At 40.2% G+C, this 13,673-nt stretch overlaps 1 protein-coding gene across 1 annotated transcript in view; it reads left to right on the top strand.

The window, feature by feature from the left end:
- The window catches only part of LOC126297521 (nose resistant to fluoxetine protein 6-like), a 310,627-nt gene that overhangs the window by 70,277 nt on the left and 226,677 nt on the right, over positions 1 to 13,673 (top strand). Inside the window, exon 2 of the mRNA XM_049988414.1 lies at positions 10,681 to 10,904. Within this exon, the coding sequence (XP_049844371.1) occupies positions 10,681 to 10,904 (224 nt within the window). The remainder of the gene's footprint in view (positions 1 to 10,680; positions 10,905 to 13,673) is intronic.

The raw sequence follows: 13,673 nt of genomic DNA, 5'->3' as shown, positions 1-13,673 counted from the left end.
CAGTTCGTACACTAATATCGCCACAGGCTGCTGCAGTGCGTTCCTGCACCTTGGCAACATCGTAGATCGGCTCGCCTGAAACTGCCTCACGCTTGAAGAAAGAGTGCATTCTAAAAATAAGGTGTCTTGCCTGTATGTGAAACACTTGGCGACTTTTAGGTGTTTCAGCCATTACGACAAAACTCAGAGAAGACCCAGTATACAACATAAATCGGCCAACCGCACTTTTCCGAACGTAAAACACGGTAGAACTCTGAAATATGACGGAGGAGCTTCAGACAGCACGAGGCGTGGAAACCGAATGAGCGCTCATTGGCCAGCTGCGCAGCTGTCTACTGCGCATCGTCGGCCGAGAAGCCATCAACGCTGTCGCCAAGTATAGACCTGTTGCATTTTCTAAGTGCTCTGGCAAGAAATCGCAGTCTTTGGTTTGCTTTCCCCAAAACATTATCTATGTCATAGTTCCAGTATAACTTATTCCTAATTGTAATCCCTAGGTAATTAGCTGAGTTTACAACCTTCAGTTTAGTAACCGAAATTCAGCGAATTTCTTTTAGTACTCATGTGGATGACTTCAAACTTTTCATTCTTTAGAGTCAACTGCCACTTTTCATACCAAACAGATATCTTATGTAAATCATTTTGCAATTGGTTTTGATCATTTCATGATTTTACAAGGCGGTAAATGACAGCTGCATCTGCAATCAATCAAGGGGGCTGCTCAGATTGTCTGATAAATCGTTTATGTAGATAAGTAACAACAAACAAGTCGCTTGTGAGGAACAGCGTTAAAAGCCTTCTGGAAATCTAGAAATATGGAGTCAATTTGAGACGCCTTGTCGATAGTACCCACTGCTTTGTGCGAATACAGAGCTATTTGTGTTTCACAAGAGCGATATTTTCTGAATCCGTTTTGGCTGTTTGTCAGTCAATCGTTTTCTTCGAGGTAATTCGTAATGTTAGAGCACAGTATATGTTCCAAAATGTTGCTGCAAATCGACGTTAGCGATATGAGTCTGTAATTCAAAGGATTACTCCTATTTCCTTTCTTGTATTTTGGTGTGATTTGCACAACTGTCTAGTCTTTTTACGGTTCTTTCGTCGAGTGAGTGGTCGTACGTGATTGCTAGGTATGGGGCTACTGTATCAGCATATTCTGAAAGGAAAATATTTGGCATACTACCTGGACAGGAGAACTTGCCTTTATTAAGTGTCTTTTAAGCTCCTTCACTACACCGAGGATATCTATTTCTAAGTTACTCATGCTAACATTTGTTTTTGATTCGAATTCTGGAATATTCACTTCCTCTTCGTTTGTGAAGGAATTTCGGGAAACCGTGTTTAGTAACACTGATTTAGTGGCACTGTCTTCAACAACATTACGATTGTTATCGGGCAGTGAATGTATTGATTGCGTCTTGCCACTGGTGTACTTTACCTACGACCAGAATCTCCTTCGGTTTTCTAACATATTTCGAGACAGAGTGTACTTGTGGAAACTATTAAAAGCCTCTCACATTGAAGTTTGTGCTAAATTTCGAGCTTCAGTAAAACTTCATCAGTCTTCGAGAGTAAAGTTAGAACACTGATTGTGAGCCCAGTGCTTTGTTACAGTTGCAACAAGTATCACCGAACCATATTAAGTTGCAAAGGACAGATTACATGTGTTCTGCTGTACACAAGCGAGAAATACCATGCTCAGGCCAGGAATCATATGTAAATTGCTTAGGCAACCAGGCATCGTTGAGTACAGATTGTAACGTTTTCCTGGATTTAAACAAAATACGGATGCTGAAAACAATAAAGTGATTGAATTCATCGGACGAAATAATATTCATCCCCTTCTAGGACCATGCTGGTCACTTTGGACCGCTGTAGAAGGTGCAGAACTTGCCGCAGGCTGTCTTGTGATCCTTCTGACGTACGTCATGACAATGAAGTGGTGTGTACGTACAGGCATCTGTATGGAAACTGTGCAATAAGAGACGAGACAGAAAATCAGAAAGGTTCTATCGTAATTTGATGTGCACATGACCAACGTGGGCAGTCCAACGTATCTACAAGGAATGGTGAACACCTCACAGCTATGAAACACATTGTAAGAACAGCGATCATATTACGATCCTAACCGACAAGAACCGGAGTAGAACTTCTAGTGCCGGCCGGAGTGGCCGTGCAGTTCTAGGCGCTACAGTCTGGAGCCGAGCGACTGCTCCGGTCGCAGGTTCGAATCCTGCCTCGGACATGGATGTGTGTGATGTCCTTAGGTTAGTTAGGTTTAATTAGTTCTAAGTTGTAGGCGACTGATGACCTCAGAAGTTAAGTCGCATAGTGCTCAGAGCCATTTTAACATTACTGGAAAAGTCATTGATGTATATCAGGAACAGTATTGGTCCTAATATGCTACCTTGCGGAACCCTTATATTAATGTATTAATGTATTTTTGGTTCTGATTAGTATTTTACTAAATGTGTAGATTTATCTGAAGTATGTGTTATGTCTACCCTATCTGTTAGGTATGATCGAAACCAGTCATTAGCTATCCCTCTTATTCCTAATGCTTTTAATTTATTTAATAGAATCTTGTGGTCGACTGTATCAAACGCCTTAGAAAGATCCAAGAATATGCCTGTGTCACACTCATCTTTATCAAGAGCATCAAGTACAACTTTTGTGAATTCTACTATGGCTAACTCCATATTTTTGCCACTTCGGAAACCAAACTGTGATTTGCTTAAAAGATTGTATTTATTCAGGTAATTCATTAATCTGTCTTTCATAATTGCTTCTATTATTTTTGAGAATGCTGATAGCAGGGAAATGGGCCGGTAATTTTCTATGTCTTCTGCATTACCTTTCTTAAGCAAAGGTACAACTCTTGCCTGTTTTAACTGCTCTCTAAATATCCCTGATGTGAAGGATTCACTTATAATATTTGTTAAGGGGCCTTGAATAATCCCTATGCATTGTTTCAGTATACACATTGGTGCTTCGTCTAAGCCTTCTGACTTTTTATTTTTTATTTTTTGAATTGTTTTACTGACTTCATTCTCTGTGGTTGCAAGTAACATCATTGCATTTAGTGCAACATTATTTACAGGTGTTTTATTTGTTTAGAGGAATTTTTGCTGTAACTTATCTGCAATACTTGAAAAATGCTCATTTACATTGTTTGATAAGTGCTGTGGATCATTTATTACTTTATCCCCGTCCCTTAGCAGTATGTCGTTCTGCGTTTGTTTGCCTCTCCCCATGTCCTTTTTTATAACATCCCAGACTGCTTTGTTTTTATTCTCTGCATTATATATTATTTTGTTATTAAATGACTTTTTTTGCAGCAACCAGCACCTTCCTATAGATCTTTTTGTATCTATGCTAGAAATTTAAGAATTCTGGATCATTGCGAATCTTTTTATGGAATTGAGGTGTTTAAGTGTTTGGGAGCACTCCTTAATACCTGCTGTTATCCATCTGTTTTTGTGAGATATTGATATAGACATGAATACTGTTGGAAATGGCTTTCAAAGTTCAATTTAAACAATGTGGAGAATTTAGAGAATTTCATATTCACATTGGTTTCCTTATACATGTCATCCCAGCTTTGTTTTTCTAGTTCTTTTGAAAAATCTTTTATTTTGAATTCTGATAGATGTCGTTTGTAGGCTTGTAGTTTAGGGAATGATTCGGTGCCTGACTTTGCTGCTATTACTTGACAGAGACGGTCTTATAGTCCGAGATCTTTTACAGCTACATCACATGTTTCCCTGTCCATATTTGTGGCCACATGGTCAATTACTGATGAAGTCGTTTCGGTAACCCTTGTTACACTATTGACCAATAGCGACATGTCACAACTTTGAAGGATATTTATGAAGGTGCTGCTGGATTCATTTACGATGTTAGTGTTGATGTTAATGTCCCCACACAGAATTATGTTGACCTTTGTACTTGAGACTTTATCTAGAACTTTTGTTAACTTCTTGAAGAAAGTGTCCACACTACCACTGGAAGATCTATACACACACAAAATGATTTATTTCTTGGTGATATCAAGCCCTGTTAATTCAATAGCTGATATTTCAAAGTGTTTCTCTTCACTTACGGTACTGAGGTCATGTCTTGATTTGAACTGTGTTCCTTTTCTGATATAAATGCATAATCCTTCCCCCCTTGAAGTAGTTCTGCAGTAAGAGTTTGCCTTTTCCTTCAATGATAACACTACATGTTGGATTTCTGTTCAAAAATGGCTCTGAGCACTATGCGAATTAACTGCTGAGGTCATCAGTCGCCTAGAACTTAGAACTAATTAGACCTAACTAACCTAAGGACATCACACACATCCATGCCCGAGGCAGGATTCGAACCTGCGACCGTAGCGGTCGCTCGGCTCCAGACTGTAGCGCCCAGAACTGCACGGCCCCTCCGACCGGCTGGATTTCTGTGTCTCTACACCAGAGCTCAGTAATATAAACTACAGTGCAGTTCAAAGATTGGAGTTCAACTTCTAATAGTTGTATTTTATTTTTTGTTGATTTCATGTTTTGATGGAGAATTGTTAAGTCTGTGAAATGCTCCATGTTACTCTTTCCAATGGTTTGTTTTTCTTTGCCGGCCATTGTGGCCGAGTGGTTCTAGGCGCTTCAGTCTGGAACCGCGTGACCGCTACGGTCGCGGGTTCGAATCCTGCCTCGGGCATGGGTGTGTGTGATGTCCTTAGGTTAATTAGGTTTACGTAGTTCTAAGTTCTAGGGGACTGATGACTTCAGATGTTAAGTCTCATAGCGCTCAGAGCCATTTGAACCATTTGTTTTTCTTTGTTAAAATTTGTCTTGTGAGTGATTGTTTCAGTATTTTTTAAAGTGATGGAGATACTCTTTAGGCAGGAGAAGCTGTTGTCTGGATTTATCCTAAAAAGACCTACTTTTCTTACCTACTACAACAGGTATTTGACCATGTGTGGCCCGAGATCCACCCCCTATACTTTCATGAATCAGCTGTACCAATCTTCCCTTCCCAGTCCTCTTTAGGTGTAGGCGGCCATGCCTAGTGAAACCCCATATGTTGATAGTCCCGACGGGCACCAGAGAAACATGAACAAAGCTGGTTGTCCTCAGAGGCATCCCTAACTCCACACTGATTCGTCTTACAGATCCATCAAGGTGTGGTGGTGGTGGTTAGTGTTTAACGTCCCGTCGACAACGAGGTCATTAGAGACGGAGCGCAAGCTCGGGTTAGGGAAGGATTGGGAAGGAAATCGGCCGTGCCCTTTCAAAGGAACCATCCCGGCATTTGCCTGAAACGATTTAGGGAAATCACGAAAAACCTAAATCAGGATGGCCGGAGACGGGATTGAACCGTCGTCCTCCCGAATGCGAGTCCAGTGTGCTAATCACTGCGCCACCTCGCTCGGTAATCAAGGTGTGGTCGCTCATGACACCGGAACAGCTCAACAAAGTGTACGTTGGCGCCATGAGTCAGGGAAGCTATCTTGTCCAAGTCACCACTTATGTCATATGCCCATCCCTGTCCAAACTGTTTCCCGCCCCACCCACTATCACTACATGGTCCTCTTTTGTAAAGTCCTTACATAAAGGCCCTAGGTCCTCTATCACATGACTTAGCCCTGCGTTTGGCTTGAAGATACCGGTGACCTGGTACGCTGCCCCTAAACTTTTCTGTAACTGAGAGCCTACACATCTCCAATGGCTACCACCTAGCAGCAGCACTTTCTTCATCCTAACACTTTGTACATTCCTAGGCTTCTTGGCCTCGGATGAAGTGTGCTGCACATTTCCTGCTCCTCGTTCTACCTGAGGTTCTTCTCCACTTAACTCTGGCAGTGGTAGATACCAGGTTTGGTGCCGATGATAAAACTGTCAGATCGCGTTCTCTTCCTTCCTATCCTCCTACCAGCTGCCAGTTCCCAACCACCCTTCTTCCCCCTATCTCCCTTGATCCTTATGAGTTCCATCATTGCTTCCTCCAACTGTGCCTGAAGGGCACAGATTTTCCTTTCCTGTTCCCAAATCAAAATGTTCCTACTGCATACTCTGCAGTTCCATTAGAGAGCGTCTTCTGTTCTCCCAACATTCTCCCCACTGCATGCCCCGAGTGAAAATATTTCCTACAAGATTGGCAGCAAATCCCTCTACTCACTACCCTGTAACAGCTCCCACATGCCTCACTCATGGTCAGTTTCGAAAGAATAGTTAAGTTTAAAGAATGTTTTAAATTTGTCATGGACGCGAGATTGGCTGTGTGTAAACAAAAAACGACACAAAGTTCTTAAGTGCGGTGGCTGTTACGTTTTGTACTGATTTAGAGATACAATGACAGAAGAAAGAATTCGTAATTAATTTGCTTTTAGAGAATTTACGTTATCAGGCGTGTTTGGTCAGGTTTTTAAACGAACTATTTGAAACAGTTAACGCAGAACAGGGAATCAGCGTTCATAAAGGGGTTACTACATCGATGATTTCAGCCGTAAACAGAAATATTAAGGAAGATTTTTCTGTTTAGCAAAAGTGACAAAAAGCAGATTACAGAGTACCTGACGGCTCAACACAATAGTTTTGTCTCAAGTACAGATAGTGTTGAGGATCAGTGGACAAAGTTCAAAACAATCGTACAATATGCGTTAGATGAGTATGTGCCAAGCAAGATCGTAAGAGATGGAAAAGAGCCACCTTGGTACAACAACAGAGTTAGAAAACTGCTGCGGAAGCAAAGGGAACTTCACAGCAAAGATAAACATAGCCAAAGTCTTGCAGACAAACAAAAATTACGCGAAGCGAAATCTAGTGTGAGGAGGGCTATGCGAGTGGCGTTCAATGAATTCGAAAGTAAAGTTCTATGTACAGATTTGGCAGAAAATCCTAAGAAATTTTGGTCTGATGTTAAAGCGGTAGGTGGATCAAAACAAAATGTCCCGACACTCTGTGCCCAAAATGGTACTGAAACAGAGGATGACCGACTAAAGGCCGAAATACTAAATGTCTTTTTCCAAAGCTGTTTCACAGAGGAAGACTGCACTGTAGTTCCTTCTCTAGATTGTCGCACAGATGACAAAATGGTAGATATCGAAATAGACGACAGAGGGATAGAGAAACAATTAAAATCGCTCAAAAGAGGAAAGGCCGCTGGACCTGATGGGATACCAGTTCGATTTTACACAGAGTACGCGAAGGAACTTGCCCCTCTTCTTGCAGCGGTGTACCGTAGGTCTCTAGAAGAGCGTAGCGTTCCAAAGGATTGGAAAAGGGCACAGGTCATCCCCGTTTTCAAGAAGGGACGTCGAACAGATGTGCAGAACTATAGACCTATATCTCTAACGTCGATCAGTTGTAGAATTTTGGAACACGTATTATGTTCGAGTATAATGACTTTTCTGGAGACTAGAAATCTACTCTGTAGGAATCAGCATGGGTTTCGAAAAAGACGGTCGTGTGAAACCCAGCTCGCGCTCTTCGTCCACGAGACTCAGAGGGCCATAGACACGGGTTCACAGGTAGATGCCGTGTTTCTTGACTTCCGCAAGGCGTTTGACACAGTTCCCCACAGTCGTTTAATGAACAAAGTAAGAGCATATGGACTATCAGACCAATTGTGTGATTGGATTGAAGAGTTCCTAGATAACAGAACGCAGCATGTCATTCTCAATGGAGAGAAGTCTTCCGAAGTAAGAATGATTTCAGGTGCGCCGCAGGGGAGTGTCATAGGACCGTTGCTATTCACAATATACATAAATGACCTGGTGGATGACATCGGAAGTTCACTGAGGCTTTTTTCAGATGATGCTGTGGTGTATGGAGAGGTAGTAACTATGGAAAATTGTACTGAAATGCAGGAGGATCTGCAGCGAATTGACGCATGGTGCAGGGAATGGCAATTTAATCTCAATGTAGACAAGTGTTATGTGCTGCGAATACATAGAAAGATAGATCTCTTATCATTTAGCTACAAAATAGCAGGTCAGCAACTGGAAGCAGTTAATTCCATAAATTATCTGGGAGTACGCATTAGGAGTGATTTAAAATGGAATGATCATATAAAGTTGATCGTCGGTAAAGCAGATGCCAGACTGAGATTCATTGGAAGAATCCTAAGGAAATGCAATCCGAAAACAAAGGAAGTAGGCTGCAGTACGCTTGTTCGCCCACTACTTGAATACTGCTCAGCAGTGTGGGATCCATACCAGATAGGGTTGATAGCAGAGATAGAGAAGATCCAACGGAGAGGAGCGCGCTTCGTTACAGGTTCATTTAGTAATCGCGAAAGCGTTACGGAAATGATAGATAAACACCAGTGAAAGACTCTGCAGGAGAGACGCTCAGTCGCTCGGTACGGGCTTTTGTTAAAGTTTCGCTAACATACCTTCACCGTAGAGTCAAGCAGTATACTGCTCCCTCCTATGTATATCTCGGGAAGAGACCATAAGGATAAAATCAGAGAGATTAGAGCCCACACAGAAGCATACCGACAATTCTTGTTTCCACGAACAATACGAGACTGGAATAGAAGGGAGAACCGATAGAGGTACTCAGGGTAGCCTCCGCCACACACCGTCAGGTGGCTTGCGGAGTATGGATGTAGATGTAGATGTTTATAACTCGGAAAGTTTAGGCTTAGCTCGCGTCTATCTAACTAGTAAACAATACGAAATGTGTTAGTTAAATACGATTTAGAAACGTTTGATTACACTTTTATTTCGACAATAGACACTGATGAAACTAGTAGCAGTCTTTCTTAAACTAATTTTGCACTATCAATAAAACTTGAATAGAATTTTTGTGTTTATGTTACGCAAAATTTCTCGATTATCGGGACTTCAGTTAAAGAACAAACTTTTTCAAGAACAAGTGTTGCTGGGACGCTAATATTCAGTTGTGTGACAAGAACGGACACTACAGCAAGTACACAAAACAAAGAAAATTTAAATTTGACACTATTTCCTCTTAAATAAGTTGTTTTAGCGGACGAAGAAAATACCTGTGATCTCACTCGACGGCCATCTTGGTAGTATTGGCGGAGAACATCAGAAAAGTCAAAGATGAGCAGCTCGTTTTGCATCATCGCGAAATAGGGGAGAGAATGTCACAGATGTGATAAGCGAGTTGGGATGGCAATTATTGAAACAAACGCGTTTTCTGTTGCGGCGAAATCATTTCAGGAAATTTCATTCACCAATTTTCTCCTCTGAATGTGTCCGCCTGCTTAGCTGGGTGGTAACGCGCTTGCCTCCCGTGCAAGCGGGCACGGATTCTATTCCTGGCCGGGTTGGAGGTTTTCTCCGCTCGTGGACTGGGTGTTGTGTTGTCCTCGTCATCATTTCATCCTCATCACCGGCACGCAAGTCGCCCAGTGTGGCGTCGAATGAAGTAAGGCTTACACTTGGCGGCCGATCTTCCCAGTATGGGGCCTCCCGGCCAACAATGCCATACGTTCGTTTCCATTTCCTCTGAATGTGTAAATATTTTATTATCGTCAGCCTACATAGGGAGAAATGACCAACACAATAAAAGAAGAGAAATCAGAGTTCGTACAGAAAGATTTAAGCGTTCATCTTTCTCACGCGCTGTTAGAGAGTGGAATAGTAGAGAAATAGCTTGAAGGTCGTTCTAAAAACTTTCTGCCAGGCACCTAAGTGTGAAATACAGATTAGTTATGAAGATATAGATGTAGATGAAATGGCTGGAAGCAGCTGTGACTTTCCTGGTGCACATACAGGATGTCTCTCCTAAGAGTCATCAGGTTTTGGGGCACATATTTGCAATTTCGTTTTTGCAATGTGTAGATAGAGTCAGCCCAAAGAAATATTGTTCATCACATGTATCATACGACGTCCAGTGTCAACGAAGAACTTTGGTTTGTTTTCCATCAAAAACAAAATGATTTTTCAAGAGGAATTATACGTGCCCACTCGATAGAGCGCTCCCAGACTAATGTACTGCATTACTCAGCAGACGTACGCATAGAATTGTGCTTTAAAACATAAACCAAAGTTTTCCGTTGACACCGGCCGTCGTATGAAAGACTGCATGAGCAGCAGTTGTTTATGCTTGCCCTAGCTACGCATCACAAAACAAAATTACAGATATCTGTCAAAATACGAGACAAGATGCGCCCGACAACTCTTGGGAGAGGCACTTGGTACAGTTTTGGCTCTTAGTGTGGGCGAAAAATCAGTCCTAACCAGGACTGGATTAGGCACCAGCAGCTGCTGAAGAGGCCCAAAACTCTTAATGAATTTAATGTAGTACAAAAGAAGATTGTAGTTCAAATTATATATTTAGAATACTAATTTATACCATTTTAAATCACCACTGCAACTATAATAATGTCAGTCTACACTAGTAGGACCCAGTCTCTCTGCAATTATGTGCGCGTGTGTGTTTTCTGTATTACTTATCTCTGAAGAAGGACATCATCTGTAACAATGTTTTCAGTTTTGTTTATGTGACTATTGAAGACTCAGCACCTCACTAAGTGGTGAACTGTTACGTTTACTCTTTACAGTATTTGTGTTCAATATATAGAACTGGCGTACAGTAGTGAAACTACAATATTAGCAGACATATTACTCTGTTATCATTTTTTTCTGGAGAACTGTTGCAGATTTTCGTTTTGACTTATTTTTTATTTATTTTGCTTTGTTTTGATTTCCATTATTTGTCTTTGCAGTGCTGGACGCAAGTGGCACTCCTGGAGCGGCTTTTCTGTGGGGCAACAACTACTGGCTTGGGTCCAGATCTCAGTGTGAAACCATTCCACTTCGTGAACCACTGGTGCTTTCCAGAGATCTACCGAAGCCACCTCTCGCGTGGCCACCTTACCCAATACACTTCTCAGTCGCCTCGTTTAGGCACAATGCAACACTTCAAGTCCATGTCGGTTTGCCTAATGAGGTAAAACACAACTGACCTTACCTTTTAATTAAATGTGAAAGAAGTAACACAAATGCTGATACTGACTTTCATACAATTACTAGTTCAACAAATATAACTTTGTAGTTTCACTCTTTTTATTATTATAATGGCTTTTGAATAGTCTGACTTATTTCTTTAGTAATCTGTCGTTAAAAATGTCAACATAAATTAAGATCTGTACAACAATAGCAAGGTTCAGTGCTGGTGACACCAATTTAAGAGTACCTCTAAGTGTAGCTTAGCTGTGCATTTTAACCTTGTGTTATTCTTATACAGTTAGTATTATACATTTTTTTACACTTTACACTTCATTCTTTAGTAACCAATAACTACAAATTTTACACAAAGGAGCACTTCTGTAATAATGGTAATCCTCAGTTCTGCTTTTAGCCATTAATGTGTGTAGGCCTGCACAATTCTATCTGTAAGTGATAGGTTACATAAACTGTTTCGTTCTTCACCTAAACATTCGCACTTATCATCTGACTGTCTTATGTTGACAGTCTCATTGAGAAATATGTTCCACACTCTTTTATGACCAAAATAACAGAACTTGGTAGAGAAATTTCCTGGCCTAATGTTAAACGTGGTTTATTCTTGAATTATTCATAACACCTTAAAATAATTTAGTGTTTAGAAATCTTAAATCTTTGGACTAGTTATCACCTATTTTTACAAATTAAAATTAATTATTTTTTTCATTACTTTTTTAACAACATAACAACCATAGATTTTAATTTCATAATTACAGCTGAAACAGGTAAAGAAATTTTCAGAGAGATACTGAGACCATTACTGTAAAGGGTTTTTCAATATAACTGATTCCTGATAGAAAATTTCATATTCCGGATTTAAAAATATAGTAGAATAAACTAACATGTACTTCATCTCTGTATTGAAAGCATTTGCACAAAGAAAATTCTTCTCAACAAAATTCTTCTCAACACAATTCTTCTCAACAAAATTCTTCTCTCTCCACAACTGCCTCTGCTCTGTCACACTCAATTTAGATGACTGAGGATTCACTTCGTGGGACTCTCTTGATTACACACATTTTTGTGAACATATACCAAGAGACTGAGTCACTGATGATGATTTTGTTTTGGTACAGTAAGAAAAGTTTCAGATTGATTGCTACTTTTGAGACAACTGGCTTCCTCACTGATTTCTTCTGAAGATGTTTTCTTTATATTACTCACCAGCATTTGCAATGGACGATCAGTATTAGCACTGTCAGCTTCAGACAAGTCACTGATGTCCTACGTTTCGTTCAAGATGCTAAGTATTTCGCTTTCGGACAAAGCATGTTTGCCAGGTACATCTGAAAAGTAAAAGTAATAATATCCCATTTGCAATAAATACTTTTTACCACAAAAGTGAGTTTTAATTAACATTTCTCAGAGTTATTAAACAAAGTCCAAACCCGCACGCTAGCGATTGTTGTCATTTTTTCCTCAATAAACATCATAACTTGAAAATACAAAGAAAAATGTACAATTGTGGTTATTATACTTCTTTTGATAAGAAAACATTAATATCGTTGCTCATGTAAACAATGTAATGAAAAAGAACTAAGTATCTTACCTTGCTGTTGTGACAACACTCGCCGACCTACTAAATTTTCTTTGTGGTGTCTAGCCAAAAATTGGAGTCGTACCGGGTGGTTGTGATTAAAACGCAACTACCCACGGAGCTCCAGAGTGGACTGTAATTATCGAATGATAGCGAAACTTGGTAGATATCTTAATTCGTTAATGCGGAATCGATTTACATAGGAAAGAAGTTTGTTCCAATATTGGCCACCAGGTGCAAATCTAGCACTGTACAGCATTTCGTCGACGTCTCCAGTGCTCATATTGAACAAATTGTGTAAGCGGTGGTTAATAATAAAATCAATATTACACCTGTCTCACTTATTTGGCCTTTTCTGCCCACGTCAGGTTCATAATCCATATCGAAAAATTTCTATACGTCTTTTTTGCATTCACACCACCAGGATTGCACCTCGCCAAATTTGGAACTAATTTTTTTTTCAGCATAAATCAGTTCTTCATTAACACATTAGAATATCTATCTAGTTTTGCTGTCGCACGGTAATTAGAGCCTACACTGGACCTCTGTGAATAGTTGCACTTTAGTTATAACCACACAGTGCTAACAGGGATTGACCCATACGACTAGGTGAGAGCCAGAGGAGCGAAAACAAGCCAAAAAATAGTTTCACAGACTGAAAGGCTGAAAGGATTAGAACGGTTTTTCCGCACCTATGGACCAACTTGTACTTCCAGACAAATGTGATATTTGTGCCAGTAACATGCCGATGTCATGTAAATTTAGTTCGTGTGTAATCTCTAATGAACTTACTGCCAACAAAACGTTTAAACCCAGTTCTCTGTTCCTCTGAACAATATTTCATTTTCAGTGTTTTTTAATTGGTGCATCTGTATCAATATTCTAGTATTTTTATTATTTCCTAACATGTCCTGTTCTAGCAGTACACTGTTTTTGCACACTTCTCGTAGCAAACAATTACCCCACCACTTTCATTTAACTTGCTATTTCACAGTATTTGCATTTCTTACATCCATCATACAACAGTCTTTGCCACCTATCACATGTATTTCTTCGTCAGTTCCCTACTGTTCATTGATTTTTTTTAGTGTTCCTTTTCTAGTTAACCTAACTACTTGAAAGACTTTCTCATGCTAATCCCCTTGATATCATGTCCCCTATCTCCTTTCCTTCTTA

The sequence above is a fragment of the Schistocerca gregaria genome, chromosome X (genome assembly GCF_023897955.1).
Source record: "Schistocerca gregaria isolate iqSchGreg1 chromosome X, iqSchGreg1.2, whole genome shotgun sequence".
Classification (NCBI taxonomy): Eukaryota; Metazoa; Arthropoda; class Insecta; order Orthoptera; family Acrididae; genus Schistocerca; species Schistocerca gregaria.
The sequence above is the reverse complement of the archived record's forward strand: the minus strand, read 5'-3'. Positions and strand labels throughout refer to the sequence as shown.